We start from the raw sequence: 18,008 nt of genomic DNA on the forward strand, positions 1-18,008 counted from the left end.
TCTCTGCTTCTGCATGTGTGATTCACCTTTGGGATGCTTTTTGGAACTTGCAGAAATGAGAAAGGGAAAGCTGGACATTCACAAAAATAATTTTGTTAGGTTATAAAGCATATCTTTTGAGTTTTAGCAGTTTAATCTGATAGGACTTTTTCTTTTAGGATTTAGACTGTATGTATTGCAGAAAATACTGTGTCTGCTTAAAACCCAGAGATCAACTATTGTAAAAACCATGAATATCATTCCCTTTTGGAGAAATGCTTAATACGTTCAAAAACTAAAGAAAACTTTTCATCTTGGTCTTTAAATTTGAGCACTTGCCCACACTTGTTGCTTAAAATAGTAGCTTCTGTGGTCCAATAAGTTTTCATTAATGGTTTTGTAAGATAGCAATCTCATAAAGTTATTTCTTTTACCTTAGATGGCAATTAATGCTGTCTACTACATCTTCTGAGCATAATTTTCTATTACCCTCATTTGTCTAGTGTCCACAATCATGGGCCCATGCCCATGCATACTGGAGTGCACAGTGGAGGTCAGAGTCCAACTGTGGGAGTTGGTTTTCTCAGGTCCCAGGGACTGAAATTCGGCCAGCAAGTCCCAGAGCCTTCTGAGCTCTTGCCTGTCATCTTTTATGTTTAAAATATAGAAAATAGTCATCCTTCACGTTTGTATCTTTTACCCCTCATTAAATAATCATCTTGAGTGCCAATGCACATGTCCATGATGGACGGTAGGACTTCTAGACAGAGTCTTAGCATCTCACTGTAATTATGTTGAAGTATTCTTTTTGCAGTTTTGAAAATTAATTTTAACTTACATAGGCAATTTGTAACCTGGCCCCTGTGCAGAAAACAATCCAAGTGTTTAAATAAAACTAAAGATTTTTCAATCTTTTCTAATCCCAGTTTTCTCTCCCACAGCTAAGTTGTTCTAAATAATTCTAAATATCTACATACATATTTAATGTTCTAAACATCTACATACATATTTAAGAAAAATAGGTTATATATACTCACACAAATAATTAGTTTATAACGTAACATTTGCCTTTTCTGAATTATGTGTCTTACAGACATTTGAGGTCCATAAATGAAATGATTGACATTGCTGTAATTGCTTCATTATCCTATAGGACTCAAATATAATACTTTGACCTATCCTTTTTACTGGCCTGTACTCATTATATGAGAGCTGGATTTCTAAAGATGTTTTCTTTTCAGTATATCATGTACTTTGACTTTATTTCCTCGATAACTCCCTTTTATCTCACTTGTGTTACTCTTCTTGTTTCTCCCAGTCTTCCTACTGTTATACCATATATGTATATATTGTGTATATATAAATGGTTTTATGTGTCTCTCTATAAAATCTGGATTCACTAATGAATAAACATATTTGTCTTTCTAACTTTCCTCGATACAAAATCTCAAGTTGCATCTGTTTTTTAGTAAATGATGTGATTTCATTTTTCTTTATGGCTGAGTAAAACTCCATTGTATGCCTCTAACCTTTTTACATTTATTTATATATACATTATCTATTCATCTGTTGATGAACACATAGGCTGATCTCATTACTTCTCTATAAGGAATAGTGTCACAAGAAACACAAATGTGACAATATTTCTGGCATATTGACTTAGAGTTCTTTGGGCATATCTGGAATTGATTTAGCTGGGTCATATTTTCAGTTTTATGTGGGTCCTCCATACTGGTTTCCATAGCAGCAGTCTAACTTACATTCCTGTTATCTGTGTTCCCTCTGCTCTGAACTCTTACCAGGACTTGTCTTCTTGTTGTAATTTCAGTTTGTATTCCTTGGTGGCTGCAGGTGTGGAATGTGCTTTCATATGTTTATTGACCCTTTGCTTTGCATCTTTCAGGAACTGTCTGTTCATTGCCTTAGCTCATTTATTGATTGGGTTGTTGGGTTTTATTTTGATAATTAGATTTTTGAGGGTTTTTTTTTTTTTTTGGTTTGGTGTGTGGATGTATGAGAGAGTTCTTTATACACTTTAGACAGTAGTCTGTCCGATGTATAGAGAGAGTTCTTTATACACTTTAGACAATAGTCTATCCGATGGATAGCAGAGAAAGATTTTCTCCCATTTTATGGTCTGTCCCTTCACTGGGTTGTCTCCTTTGATAGATAGAAGCCTTTTGACTTTATGAAATTCCATTTTTTCCAATTTTTATAATTATTTCCAGGTTATTAGAGTTCTTTTCCAAAAGTCTGTGTCCGTGCCGCTAACAGTTTCAGTTGACCTTAGACTTTGATCCCTTTTGAGTTATTTGAGTTGTACAGGATGAGAGACTGAGTGAGATCTAGCTGCCTTCTTTTGCATGTTTCCGCAGCACTCAAAAGTCAGGTGTGTGGGTTTATTTCTGCATCTTTCCATTCTGCTCCACTCCTCCACTCCACTCCACTTCATTCCATGTGATTTTTTATATCAATGCCATACTGTTTTGTTACTATGACTTTGTAGTATAACTTTAAGTCAGTTTTTGTGATACTGCCAGCATTATTCTTTTTACTCAGGATTGCTTGCCTATGGGGGATATTTTGTGCTTCTAGATGAATTTTAGGAAAGTTTTATTATTACTCTTATTTCTGTGAAGAATGCCATTGGAATTTTGATGAGAATTGTATATTGTTTTAGGTAGTACAGCCATTTTCTTTACATTTATTCTACTGACCCAGGAGTGTAGAATGTCTTCATTTTGAAGCAAAGAAAAATTTTCAATTTCCTCCTCCTTAAGTGTTTAAAAATTTTCATTGTGAGGTCTTTTACCTTTTGGTTAGTTTGCTCTACATACTTTTGAAGCTATAATGAAAGGGATTATATTCATGATTTATTTCTCAAAATCTTTATTACTAGTTTATAAAAAAGCCACTGATTTTCTATGTTGATTTTGTATCCTGCTACTTTTTGAAACTATCACTTCTCAGAGTTTTCTGATGGAGTCATAGGGTCTCTTATGTGAAGGATCAAATTGTAAAGAATAATTTGACTTCCCCCTTTCCTATTGGTGTCCTTTTTATTTCTTGTGTCGTTGCTTAAGCTCAGACTTAGAGGACTATATTGAACACAAATGGAGAGAGTTTAGTGGGGGGAAAAAAAAAAACCAACACCAAAACCTCATTCCTGAGTTTAATGAAAAAAAAAAAAAAAGCATTGTTTTCCCCATTTACTACAATGTTGGGGTAGTTTCATTGTATATAGGCTTCGTTATGTTGGTCAGGTTCTTTCTATTGCTAGTTTCTTTAGGAATTTGATCATAAAGGGATGCTGGTCTTCATCAAAGCTCTTTCCTGCATCTGTTGATGTAATACCAACCCTGGCATCTTTTTTTACCAGAAATTCTAAGCTACCTATGCATGGGTATCCTCTGCCATATTCAGAATATAACCACCATCCTTTTTGAAGGATTGTTCATGCTTTGAGAAAAAAAAAGTTCTGAATTGTTTTTTTTTTTAGAATTCACACATATATGTTTAATATTTACTTAGGTGATTTTTCAATTTCAGTTTGAGAATTTTATTTATTTATTTAGTCTGCAAATGCTAGGAGTATTTTTACTATACCTCTTTATATATTGTGTACCATTTGAATGTTGTTCACAATCACCTTCAAAGGGTTTTCTTGTGTGAGAGAGATGGCTCAGAGGGCAAAGGCACTTGCCTGACAACATGAATTTGATCCCTGGAAACTACATAGTGGGAGGAGAGAAATGACCTCCACACATGCCCCATGACACAGGCCCCTATGAGTACATGCACACATGCGCGCGCGCACCCCCCCCCCCCCACACACACAGAGAGAGAGAGAGAGAGAGAGATGGAGAGAGAGAGAGAGAGAGAGAGAGAGAGAGAGAGAGAGAGAGAGAAATGTAATAAAACACTTGAAGTTTTATTTCATGGTAGGAGGTGTAGCTCAGTGGTGGAAAACTTGCTAAATATGAATGAGGCTCTGGGTTCAGTGTCTATGACCAAGAAAAATGTTTTCTTTATCTAACTTGTAGTCATGTTGGACTTTATATATCCGCCTTGTGAAAAATGCAGAGAAATAGAGAACTAAATTATTCTGTTTGGACCTGATTTGTTATGGGCTGAGTGGTAGGTATGCCAATATTCACATTATTGATTTTTCTGAAGTAAAAGTAGGATGTGGAAAGGTTGTGTGTGTGTGTGTGTGTGTGTGTGTGTGTGTGTGTGTGTGTGTGTGTGTGTGTGTGCTGTGTCCCTTAGGGAAGAAGAGATTAGTGTCCCAAGAAAGTGGGAGGAGATGAGCATGGATTATTTCATTTTTATAGTTTAAGTACAAAGGAGATGCTCCTGTCTAAACCAGCTCCTGGGACCCAGATAAAGAGAATATTATTTCACCAAGTAAAAAAAACAGTGAGAGAGACTGATGGATGACAGCTTCATTTATCATGTCTTTATCAAGGGCCGGCTCGGCTCTCTACAAGTCCCTGTGCTGAGCAGTGAGGTAGAGCAAGAGTACCTTGCTTTTATGTCTTTACCAATACCATGAAGCAGACACCAGATATCAAGTACTCTTATAATGTCAAGTGAAATTCCCACTTTGGTCAAGCTGTGAGGGACATGTTGTCATGCTGTGAGATCCCATGTGGAGGAGCATCTGTCTGGGAAATGTGCTCAGTGGAGAGAAGGGTCCACTGAGGAGATCTGAAGAACATCATGATTGGCTGGGCAAAGTTGACAAGGTGGGAAAGAAGAGTCTGAGTCAGAGAAAGTACAACATGTGTGAATGTTTGAGTGGCCCCAGATAAATGGAGTTGAGGCATGGATAGCATGGCTGGGGCTTCAGGATCCTGTTTGTTGGTCCGTCCCATCCCTTTGATCTCCCTAGATTGGATATTGGACTTCCCTAGGCTCAGCCTTTAACTGTCTTTACTCACCTGCACTCACTTAGTAATCTTCTCAGTTTTATGACTTTGACTGTATACTATTTGCTGATGAGTTCTTGCTATAAAATCAAATTAAAGTGTGCCAGGTATGGCTTTCAGGGATGTGGGTAGGACACATGCAAGAGCAATAGCAGCCTCTTTGGAAAATGTAACCTTAGGTTAAAAATAAAGGCTGATTCCGTTGAGGAGTTCTGAATCTCTGAAAAAAAAGGGGGGGGGGCTGTGTGGTGCATAGCCAGCAATGTGGATTTCATTCATTAGAGTTTTTTATTTGCCCTCCTGACCTTAAAGTGTCCTCATGTGTTTTTTCTTTCATTCAAGTGATGCACTGTTTCTTAGAGGAGATGAAACTGATAGTTGGTCTCCATGATGTTTGGAGAATATCAGTGACCACCAGAAGCGATGGTTCATCTTTATATATGGGGCTAGTCCTCAAAATTTTGTTACTTAGATTTTCTGAATTTACCTAGACTTATGGCCTGATCATCTCCAGATGATCATCTACACTCTGCCTTTGAATTAGTAGGACATTTGTAATCTGCATGTTTGTTATTTAGGAGATATGGAGTACAAAGTCAGTAAAGAGCCACAGGAGAGGGAAGTATTATTGCCAGTAAAAGAATTGCAGACTAATTCTCCCTGTGATGTGAGGAGTGAACTCTGCCACCCGGTCAAACTGCAGTGACTTCAAAACAGATCAGTTGCTGCTTTGGATGACAAGAAACCCAACATTTGGAAGTGTCATTCAAAGGAGTATGGTTGTGTGCTCACCGAGCAATAGTGAGTCTTGTAGAGACAGACACATGGATCCATCTCCACACAAGCAGCAATCCCATAGCTGGCTGTCAAGAAAGCTTGGGACCTTCCATGGATCACCAAAATAAGGATTAATTTACATGTAGTTGAACTACCAACCAGAGTACTGATGTGCCAAGAATTGTACTTGGTTGTTTCACAGTGTATGTAGCCCTTGAGAGAATATCATAAAAATGGAGGCAGCTTTGACTCTGTTAAATATGGTTGCATTTCTGCTGCCATGGGATCTTGAGATGACCTAGGATAGAGCCTCTGATAATGGGCACATGTGCCCAGTCACTGAAAAGGAGGCCCCACATTTCCCTCTAGTGCTCAGCCAATGAAATAATTTATATCTGCTGGCTCCTTTCTCTTATAAATTGGCTCCTTTCCCATTTTCAGCATGCCTTCCTTCTGCACTGTGGTTCTACATATATACTCAGTTTCTGATATTCTGTAACTTACACTTGAGTTGCCTAACATAGGCTGATGTGTTCCTTCCAGCTTCCAGATGTAACTTAAAAGTTTGGTTTCTTGAGGAAGAGGGTTATATCAAATGAGTTACTTTCTCCTATATAACAGGTCACTTAAACATGCTGTCTTTGTCAGGTGCCTAACTCACTTGAGTAGAGCCAACTTTGACTTCCATGATGTGTTATGAGGTATGACCACTGACCACTTTGGATAGTGTTTTCTCTTTCTCTCCACCTCTCTCCTCTCTCCTCTTTCCTTGTGCTGGATAGTTTATGTCAACTTGACACTGGCTAGAGTTATCTGAAACTGGGGACCTCAACTGAGAAAATGCTTCCATAAGATCTTGCTGTGAGACATTTTCTTAACTAGTGGTTGATGGTGAGGGCCAAGCCCTTTGTGGGTGGTGCCATCCCTGGGTTGGTGGTCCTGGGTTCTATAAAAAAGCAGGCAGAGGAAACCATGGGGAGCAAGCAAGCACCCCTCCATGGCCTCTGCATCAGCTCTTGCCTCCAGGTTCCTGCCCAGTTTGAGTTCATGTCCTGATTTCCTTCAGTGATGGGCTACAATATGGAAGTATAAGCCAAATAAACCCTTTCTCTCCAAACTCACTTTTGGTCATGGCGTTTCATCACAGCAATAGAAATCCTAACGAAGATACTCCTCTTTCTTCTCTCCTCTCTTCTTTCTTCTCTCTCACATCTATCCTTCCTCCTCCTCTCCTTCCCCACACACCAGAAGCTATATCAGTAGACTAACTTTTCTTATAGGGTCAATAGGAATATTATTGCAACTATGGTTTGTATCAGTGTGGTATAATGACAAACATATTTTACTCTGTGTGTGTGTGTGTGTGTGTGTGTGTATGTACGCACACACACACACACCCACACACGTTTAAGTAATAAAGTCACTACATTCACTACAAGGTTATAATGTTTGGGAAAAATGCTAGTATCTCACGACAAGGTATGTTTGTATTCTGCTGTATTTTAGTGGATGGAACAGATAAAATGGTCCTGAAACGAGCCTGTACTCTAGGGACTTGCAGAATCATTTTGAAGATGATGAATATGAAAATCCTAAATGATGTTTTCAGAAAATATAGAAAATATGAGCTTGGTGACACAGAAATCAAAGAGAGCAGGAACGATTGGGAGAGTTCAGTTCATAGGATGTCCACAGGTTAAACAGGCCAGAGAGGCAGGAAAGCAGGAATAAAGACAATACTTGTGTAAAGTATGTCGGTAAAGTTTGGTACGTAGGCAAGTGGAAGAAGGGAGACAGAATTTGGTGTCTGTTCCTCAGGTCTCTGTATAATGAGCTACTTCACTTCTAAGGAAACCATTGGATGCTTTGTACACCTAATAGAAAGCATCAAGTTTTATCACCCATTTTTTCCCCTGAAATACAATTTGTTTAAGTTAAATCTATTGCAAACCCAGAAAAGTCTGTTCAGTAACTCATTATTTGCGTTTTGCCACTCCTACCCAACTGCCACTTTACTAGAAGAACAAAGAAAATAGCAGCAAAGATGCTGGCCCAACCTCCACAAGCAGGTGTTCTTTCTTCTGTTAAGAAAGGCATCTCACCCCATCTTCCCCAGGCGCTCCTGACGCAGGCCTCTGCTATGTGTCACGGCATCATTCTCAGGCATACTGATTCCAGCCCGGTCATCCTCCTTATCTCTGGTACTCACGGCTCTATCTGTCATCACTCATTTTCAACACAGCCTCATAAGCCTTGCTTGGTTTGGACCTGATTCAAATCTGTGTTGTTGCCTCCCTTTATCTTACTGTCTTCATTTCTTCTAGCTGCTAGTGGCCACTCCTCCTTTCTCTGGCTTCCCTTTTCCAAGGAAGTACTTTCACTGTTGACATCCTTAAACAATTCTGTTTGGATGCGTGACTTGTTTTATTCCGCCTTTTTGGATGGAAGATACTAAAACATATTTTAGTTTTTGCCATTGAAAGTGATTCTTTTTATTTCAATGTCAAGACATATTTATTGTAGGAAAGTCAAGAATTACTATAGACAAAAGGAAATTGAAATTAATTGAAATCTCTCCTCATCTAATCACTGTTGAAAACTTGGTCCATAACTTCTTTGGTCTTTAAAAAAATGTGTATATAGAGGGGTTGGGGAGATCGTTCAGTGGTTTAAGAACACATATTGCTCTTGCAGTGGACTGAGGTTGTTTCTAGTATCCACACTGAGTGCCTCCAACAACTGCCTATAATTCTTGCTCCAGGAAATCGGAAACTCTCTTTTAACTCCATGAGCACTTGCACTCATGTATATATGCCCCTACAAATACACATACTTAAAAGTAAAAGAAATCTTTAAAAGATTTTTAAAATATATATAGAGAGAGGTGGATGTTTTCTTTTAAGCATAAATTCAATAATGTAGAAGTAGCTTTGTCAGCTGTTATTTTTCCTTTAACAATGTCTGTGTCAGTGAACTTGCAGTTGTATAATGCATTTTTTTTTTCATTTAACACTGACCCAACTGGCTTTTACTATCATCAAAATTTCTTCTGTATAGCTTCTTAAAGCCCATATACTATTCCATTAAGTTAGTGGAAATCTAGTTCCTTTAATTTCCTATTGTTTGTAATTATTTTCTAATTATTCATTTAAAAATATGTTAACTCCTTTAAAAATAACTTTTAAATATTTATTTTTAAAGTTTTATGTATATGAGTGTTTTACCTACATGTGTGTATGTGTACCACATCCATGCCTGATGCATATGTAATCAGAAGAGGGCTTTGGGTTTCCTGGAGCTGGAGTTACACATGGTTGTGAACCACTGCATGGGTGCTGGGAACTGAACCTAGCTCTTCAGCAAGAGCAGCAAGTGCTCCTAACAGCCAAGCTCTCTCTTCAGCCCATAAAGTAGATTTTTTTTTATTGTAGAAAACAATACAAAAACACTTCCTTGTTAGCAAAGTTGACATACAGTTTAGGCTGGCAGCTGCTTTATCCTCACTCACAATCCCAACTTTTCAACTGCTATTACAATTCCTGCTCTGCTCCTCACTATTTTATTAAATAGTCCACTTTTTGAAATTACTCCCTTTTGTTAAATGGCCTTATAGAATTTACCTTTTATACCCTTACATCCTTTCTACTTCTGTGTTTCTAGCTTCCTTGTGTTAGCTAACCTCATATTCTTTTCTAATTACTGATGTATGCATAAGAAGCACGTCTCATACTTATTTGGGCGAAGAAAATGAATAAATTTGGGCTCAAACTCAGAAGCACACAGGGGAAGGTAGGTTAGAGAGAACAGTAAATAAAGGAGAGGAATTTGTTTAGTGGGGGGAATGTCAGAACCAATCAAGTAGTTCAGTTAGGAGGCCCTGCTGACAGCTCAGCTCCTGATGCAGTTGATGCTGGGGATCCAATGACTTGTGGTTTCTGGGGCATTGAGGGGGAGGACCTGGGCAGGAGTAGCTGCCAATCATGACCCCAACCTTAATGAAGAAATTTGAGGGGCCCATGAGACAAGTCAGTTGGTAACAAACATGGGGACCTGAGTTAGATCCTACTTTAAAAGAGCTGGGATGGTGCCAGCATTGGTGATGCCAAAGTGGAATCAGTCCCTGCATCTTGATGGCTAGTGAGCCTAGCCTAACCCATAAGCTTCAAGCCAACAAGACTGTTTCAAAAACAAGGTGGTTGGCTCCTGAGGAACAACAGCTCAGTCGGACCTATGATCTATACACAGATGCTCACAAACATGCACCCACAAATAGCAACATACCCACACCCACACACAAAGAAGTTTTAGAGGTTAGTGTGCCTCAGTGGCTGAGAGCTGAGGTGGTGGGATGGACAGGCAGGGAAGCTTAGAGTTGAAAGGCAAACTTTGCTATGTCTTGTTTTTAACTTGTCAACTAAGGATAATAGTATTTACCTCACAGAGGTGTGGGTTTAAGATGCATGAATAGAACTGTGCCTGCTGCATAATACATATTTGATATATTGGTAATAACCAAGAACTCAGAATCAGGAGTTGGCTAGGCACGGGGAACTACTACCTAGTGAGAGCTGGCTACCAAGGAAGGAATGCATGCTCATCTCTTACATCTCAAGAACTGCCACAGCAGTTAATTATTGTATATTTAATTACCTATCTGTTTGAGTGTTTCAGCCTCAGATATGTACTGAAATAACTTAAATTTCACTTGGGAATCTTGGCCTGTTTATGACTGCAAAACCCTCAATCCTTGGCTTGTATTATCTGGCTTTCTCTTATTATAATGGATTTGATACCTACCTGCTTGACAACACATGCTTGCTATTGAAGGTCAGGGACTCAGGTGAAGGTGATAGAGTTGAGCTTAACAAGAGAAGATCAGAGAGTGGGTTGGTCTTTTGAACAAAGGAATCAGGAAGTCACTGGCATGTTATTTGATATATTTTAAACTAAAATATACTCAAGGTCTGTGCCTTACTGGCACTTTCTCTCTCTTCCTCCCTCCATTTCCTGTCTCGCCTCTTTCCGTTGCTCCAAACAGCATCCTCTCTGTTTATTCACTGTTCAGCAGGAGAGTGGTACTGCCTCCATCTTGACCTTATGTGTTTGGTCTTAGGTATGTAGGTCTTTGATACTTTGAAAGAGAGATGGCCCATGGTAGCTTATCTAGTTTGATGTCTCGGGACCCTTCTCTGGAGATGAAGTGGTGCTAGAGAGCGCCTATGGAGCCTCTAAGTAGAGGACACTATTTCTGGACCCTGATACTGTGTCATTGTCACAAGTTGTTGCCTTGCCGTCTTTGCATAAGAACTCTGGCTCACTTATGCTTGAGGGGTTACTTCAGTTGTGGAAGACTGGAAGGATCCAGGGATGACTGGGTCCTAGAGCATATTTTTTTCTTTGTAGCTCCTTTCCACCTGGGCTGTTGAGAAGGGCACTCATGAGTAGAGAATGGCAACTGGAGATGAGTAACCAGCTTATTTTCATCAATTGAGTAAACATTGGCGAGTTTAACAGGCTTAGCTCTAATGGGAATCTGGTATAAAGTGCTTAGTGAAAACAGAATGATTTTAGATTAAAAATATGCAGTATCGTGTTTTAACTGACTGCATTTCTGAGTTTGTAGTCAGAAGATTTCCTGTGTCCTGGCCTGCTGACAGTTGGGACAAATCTCTCGCACTCTCATCCCCCAAGTAAACACACAGAGGCTAATATTAATTATAACTGCATGGCCATTAGCTCAGACTTATTACTGACTAGCTCTCATGCTTAAATTAACCCATAATTCTTATCTGTGTTTACCATGTGGCTTGGTACCTTTTTTCAGTTCTGCTTTCACATCTTGCTTCCTCTGTGTCTGACTGATGACTCCTGACTCAGTCTTCCTCTTCCCAGAATTCTCCTCATCTGCTTATCCCACCTATACTTCCTGCCTGGATACTGACCAATCAGCATTTTATTTATCAACCAATCAGAGCAACACATTCACAGCATACAGAGGGACATCACCTATCATTAGTCTTTTTGGTTGGTCCATTCACATGGGTCCCCCTATTCTGTTCTCCCTGAGTGGTGAAGAAATAGAAGGAATACAGATATCCATCTTATCCAGAACGAGCCTTACATCACAGAGGGCCAAGAACATGTCTTTGCACCACAGAAAACATTGGTCTACTGAGCCAAGTACTGGTGCTTTTGGTCTCAGCTCTGCCCAGAGAGGTCATGGACAGGTTCAGTGTTAAGGGATTTCCTTAGAGAACTTGACTGATACTCCTGTCTCAGGGAATAAAATACCAATAAAGTCTATGGATTTCCCGTCAGCCCTCTGCAATGTAAAGATATGTAGTGTATCTGTGCTGCCTGCAGAAGTGAAATGGGTGGAGAAGCCTCTCTGCCCTTCCCCGTGACAGCTGTCTGAGAAGCTTAGACTTGCGAAGTGCCATGGTCCAGGCTGCTATTACAAGATACCACAAACTAGGTGGACTATAAAAACAGAAGTGCGTTCCTTATAGTTCTGAAGGCTGAGAAGTTCAGTTCAAGGCAGATTTGGTATTTGATGAGGGGCTGCTTTCTGACTCAGTTCCTTCTTGCTACACATTTGCATGGTGTCAGGGTCTAGGAGTCTCCTTTTGGCTTTTTTTAAAGGCACTAGTTCTAGTCCTGAAGGCCCCACCTGCATGATCTCATCACGTCCTAGGGGACTCCACCAACTGATATGATCGGCTTGGAGGATAGGGTTTCAGTATGTGAATTTTAGCAGGAGACCCAACATTCAGACTTCAAGAAGGAAATTGGCATGAATTAATATCTGGGTATTTGCTTTGAGGTATTTACCCTTTTAGAGATTTGGTAAACTCTGTTTTTGGAAGGAACTAGAGAGTTCCATATCCAAGTAAGTGCTCTTTATTAAGTTTAGTAAATTGTTAAGTTATCATTCAGATATCCAAAATTTACAGGTCACAAAGATCAAAGGAAAAGAACTTAGTACTGATTAGAACAGTGAATATATAATTTACAATTGTGAAATTAGACATATTATAACATAATGAGTTTTTTTTTTATTTTCTGTCTTAAACCACAGATATATTTTCCTATCTTTAATAGGTAAGAAGTACAGTCTTGCATATTCTGGTGCTTTGTTTGAAAAGCTTTTTATTCACTTAAAATGTTAGAGATATATACATGTTTGACTGTGAATAGTGTCTGCATGACCAGATCTGAGCAGTTTTTTTTGAATTGGTTAGATTGTGCAAAATCAAGAACCCCACACTGACTTCAGTTCTTAAAGTTTTATGGAGTTACTTTATGAATTCTACTTATGGATGATAAGTAAATTTAACTAAGCAAGAAAGTTCACATACAGTTGAACTGGCCACCTGTGTGATGCCATTTGTATCCAGCTGGGCCTTCAGCTATGAGGTATATATTTAAGAAATGATGAAGGAGGCTGCCATGCTGGAATTTTGCCAGGAGGCTCTGAACCAGACTGGGAAGCTGTTTGTTCAGCGTCTTGTGAGTGTGAATGTTCAATTTAGGGACGGAAGATAGAAGAAACTGCCCACAGGACTAAACCCATCCTCCAGGCAGTAGTCCCAAGAAAGTCAATAAAGTGGCCACTGGGATTCTCATGTTGGAAAAATAAAGATTAAAAAATATAGAAATAAAAAGAATGCTGAACAATTTTGGGTTCTTTGACTTTAGATGGCAGATTGGGATTCCTGTGTCTCAGTAGCTAGTATGTTGTTTTTCCTTTTCCATACATCAAAACAAGGAAATCACTTGGGGACGTGGAATAAACTTGACCGTTCTTTAGAATCTCTTAGCAAAAGCTGGCAAACTTCAAAAAGCTTGTAACTTTTAAAACTGCACCGTTGCTTGTTTGCTTGTTTGTTTATAATTAAAAAAAAAATAGCCTTGGATTTTCTTGTCACTTCCGCTTAAGTTTACTGACAAGATCATGGTTTCTGATTTATCTATTTTTAAAGGATTTCTTCAAAGCATTTTGTATATCTTCTTTCTTCTTTCTTTTTCCTTCCTTTGCACTATGCCTTCCTCCCTTCCTTTCGTTCCTCGTACACTGTGCTCCTTTGCTCTCCTCTCCTCCCGTTCTCTCTGGCTTCTGTCACTCATTCTGAGTGGCTCTGCAGGTCACTCTCTCCTTGGTCATCTCCCCATGCTCCTCAGTTTCTCAGTTCATCTGCTTCTCTCCTGACCTGGTGCTTCCAGAAGGCTGCCAGACTCCTCAGGTGCTGCTTAATTTAGAGTTGAATGTGGAAGTGCCTTCAGGTAGACAACACGATTCTCCTGGCATTCTCTCCAAGGGGTCAGTGGCTGATACGGGAGGACAGGTCCTGTGACCTTGGTAGCCAGCCACAAGGGACTACTTAGTCATAACTCACCGGAGTGAACTTTCAGCCTCCTTGAATATGCTCCAATTCAGTTTCCTTAATCATAATTCAGTAACACTTCCTGGAGGGTTTTTTTTTTTTTTTTCCCCACTCTGTCTGGGACACCACTGTTTTTTTTTTTTTTTTTTTTTTGTTTGTTTGTTTGTTTGTTTTTCAAGACAGGGTTTCTCTGTGTAGCTTTGAGCCTTTTCCTGGAACTCACTTGGTAGCCCAGGCTGGCCTCGAACTCACAGAGATCCGCCTGGCTCTGCCTCCTGAGTGCTGGGATTAAAGGTGTGCGCCACCACCGCCAGGCAACACCACTGGTTTTTGTACATGACTTGGTAAAAGGAATATTTTGTCATTCAATGCATTAGCATTACAGAGAAGTGCTAATTCTTTGCATTGATCATTCAACCTCTTCAGAATACTTGTCTTCCCCCTCAACAGGGTGACTGTACTAGCTGTTGATTTCTTCCCCTGGTAGGATGAAATACTCTTCACTTCTCAGAAATACCAGCTGTCATCTCTGTAGGTCTCTTAGCAGGGTATTTAATTTTCCTGCCCAGCAGAATTTGAGATCTGAACTCTACTTGGATAGAGAAGCCAGCAGTGGGAAAAGGCTTGCTGGTGACCTCACCTGCAGGGATTGGAGGCCCTGTGCCTGCCTGCACATCCATCCGCCAGGACTTTGTCGGCCAGGAAATCCTGTGAAGTTCCTGCCCAGGCTTACCAAATAGAGCTCTGAAGGATTGCATTCTTCTGGCCGGTCTTCTGCCTTATTAAAACATGTATGGAAGCCTTTTTTACCCATGAGTTCTTGCTGACAGGTTGACCTCAGGTCACGATGGTAAGTAAAGATAAGAGTGTTCCATGATGGGCATGGTCCAAAAAACACATGGAAACTTTTATGCAGAGCTGGCATGAGAAGGAGTCTTAGTGATGATTGCCAAGCCCTAGAAATGGGATGCTTTTCATAGAGAGCAGAGGGTCAGTATAAATCATCAAAAGTGAAGCTTTGTCGTTGGACAGGCATAGACCCAATCCTGGCTTTGTTCCTACTAGCTATATTCTTTTGGGTCTGAAGCCTCGGTTGTCACCATCTGTGAACACTATTAATTTTCCAGAAGTTTTATGAGAATCCAATGGAAAAATATATAAAATGCTCAACACAGTTCCTAGCGTATAGTAAATGTGAGATGACTATTGATTTTACTATTGATTTGGGATGCCTTTCTGTTCTACTGCTCTCTAAATTGTTATCAAAAGCAAATTAAAGACAATGGTGTGTCTGCAATTTCCACAGCCGCACTGTGTAGAGGGAATTATGCTCCAGTGGCCTTCATGATAGGGTATGCGTCACTGCCTTGGGACCTTGTGATGATCTTTTGATGATAGCCAGGAATACTTCTAAGGTTTCGTCTTCTAGACCCTCAGCATCTGAGTATTTTTCTAAAAGTCCACTTGTAGGTGGCATTAGGACAGAGCCTCGTTCCTACCTTCCCTTTCACAATTGCTTTCTTACTCTTTTGATACACAGAGATTCTCATACCCATCTCAAATCGTTCCATGGTGTTTTGTCCTGAGGTGAAAAACAGGGATCCCAACGACAGAGTAAGTTAGAAATATTGATTTTAATGGAACCTTTTTGGTTAAAGGTATCATGAGTCCGCCTCCTAATAAGAAATGTCTTCACAAAATTTTTTTTACTTTTTATACTTAATGAATTAAAGTTGTTAATAGCTGTCAGACATAGTGGCACAAGCCTTTAATGCCAGCAGTCAAGAGGCAGAGGCAGGGGGATTTTTGTGAGTTTGAGGCCAGCCTGGTCTCCATAGTAAGGTCCAAGAAAGCCAGAGCTACATAGTGAGACCCTGTCTTAAAAAAACAAAAATTAAAACAAATAAACAAACAAACAAACCCCCAATGTTAGTAATTGTGCTGCTTTGATCATAGGTTGTTAATGACATCTGTGGGGATTACACTTTTCAGGATAGTTTCTTTATACTTGGGGCTCAATATAGGGATTATAGGGACAATAGGGAATTTTAGAAAATTAAACTTGAAAAATATCTCTGGTTTCATAGTACTCCAATGGTGGTTAACAGGAGACCCAAACACATAGCTTTTTATATTACATTATGAAAATTTTGGTGGGAAATTGACATAAGAATATGCTTTCAAGAAGAGACGAGAACAATGTGAACTGTCCAACTGCTAAGGAAATTTGTTTGTGTGGATGATAGTGGATATCAAATGGTTACAATTTTCATGTTACTGTGGATGCATTTTAAAATTTGAAGATGTAACAAATATCAGACATGTTCTTTTAGGTTTTTAAGCTCATGATGGAAAATGTTAGGTGTCAGTTTAATAATGAGCCTAGAGAAACAGTTCTTTATGTTTTGGGGAAGTAAGACAACAAAAGGTGCAAAGATGGTCTCGTTTCATTGCTGCAGATTTCTTTCCTTGAAGAAGTACAGGCTCTTCTCTTGCAGCTCTTGTCATGCTCAGAGGTGACTGTTGCTCTTCATAACAACCTTCTGTTAAGTCAATCTTTGACGGAAAATCAGGACTATCTTTCTTTTGTTGACAGAAGTGTAGAATATTTCAGAAGAAAACCAGAGACCCCTGCTTCTGGGAGTTTGGGGGCCACCTTTGTTCTTGGGTTTAGAAACTGGATTTTAAGGGGAGTGACAACAGTCAGGTAGCGTGGTAGTTGAGTATGTCTGTGACTCAAATGATGACACCACAGTGTTATATCAACTGCGCTGCTTTATGTCAACTACGCTGCTGGTGCGCATGCGTCTTGGAGACACTGTGACTTCTCACAGAACACTCAGAGTGACATCTTTGCTGAGATGCTTGGTGCTTGGCAAGGTTGTGGGAGGAGCTTTTCCTGGATTGGCTCTCTCTAAAGAGCCCTGACAGTCCAATGGTTAAATGATAGAATGAATTCTCTGTGAAAAATTAGACAATAAACACTCAGAGCTATCCATTGTTTTCTTTAATTTTGAATTTATTCTTTACGACTTGGAGGTAATTGGATATTCTGTAAATAGCCAGAACTAAAGACTAAAACAAAAACTTGAACTGATGACATTGTATTGTGTTTTTTATTTATTTATTTATTTATTTATTTATTTATTTATTTATTTATTTATTTTTACACTGAACTATGCTAATCCCACATTTGGTCTAATTTCTTTTAATTCATTTTAAAAGAATGTGCTTTATGTAGAAAGGAAGCCATTCAAGTCAGTGAGATAAACTCTACTTTGCCTTTTCTTCTAGGTGAAAAGAAATGGGCTGTCTCAAACAGTGAGCCAGGAGGAAAGAAAGAGACAAGAGGTATGTTCCTTGCTCTGAGTGATGTATGGCATCACTCATACCTTTTGTCTTCATCTACTGTGTGTGCTTGGTCAGTGTTGGGAAACATATTTGTTTTCTTTCTGTGAGCACAGCAAATTTTGTCCTTGAATAAAGCTTCACACATCTTAGCCCCCAGAACAGAAAAAAAAAAGTATAAGCGACATAATATCATTTGCATTTAAGCAACGAAGCACCTGGAAGAAATATTGTTTGTTCCATGTTGAAATACAGATGGTAGATCCTGGAGTTGAAAAAGCCAAAAGCAGAATCTAGTGCTTAAATAAGTCTCTACACAATATACCCTGATGGTGTAGTGCATGCTGCATGGCGAAAACTGGGAGAAGGAGACATGGACTTATGAATTGCCTTTGCAAATTTTCTGTGAATTAAGAAGTACACCAAAACGAAGTTTACATAAGAAAAAAGGAATAGGACTTTATAACTTGAAATTTAAATCAATACAGTTTAAAGTTTTTGCTTTTTTTTTTTTTTTTTTTTTGATTGTTGTTGTTTTGCTCTTTTGAGCCAGGGTTTTTCTATGTAGCCCTGGCTTTCCTGGAACTTA

The 18,008-nt window shown here is 39.2% G+C and overlaps 1 protein-coding gene across 1 annotated transcript in view; it reads left to right on the forward strand.

Annotated features, from left to right (window-relative positions):
• The window catches only part of Arhgef26 (Rho guanine nucleotide exchange factor 26), a 121,302-nt gene that overhangs the window by 10,737 nt on the left and 92,557 nt on the right, over positions 1 to 18,008 (forward strand). The window contains exon 4 of the mRNA XM_006972608.4: positions 17,366 to 17,422. Within this exon, the coding sequence (XP_006972670.1) occupies positions 17,366 to 17,422 (57 nt within the window). The remainder of the gene's footprint in view (positions 1 to 17,365; positions 17,423 to 18,008) is intronic.

Source organism: Peromyscus maniculatus, chromosome 6 (assembly GCF_049852395.1).
Source record: "Peromyscus maniculatus bairdii isolate BWxNUB_F1_BW_parent chromosome 6, HU_Pman_BW_mat_3.1, whole genome shotgun sequence".
NCBI lineage: Eukaryota > Metazoa > Chordata > Mammalia > Rodentia > Cricetidae > Peromyscus > Peromyscus maniculatus.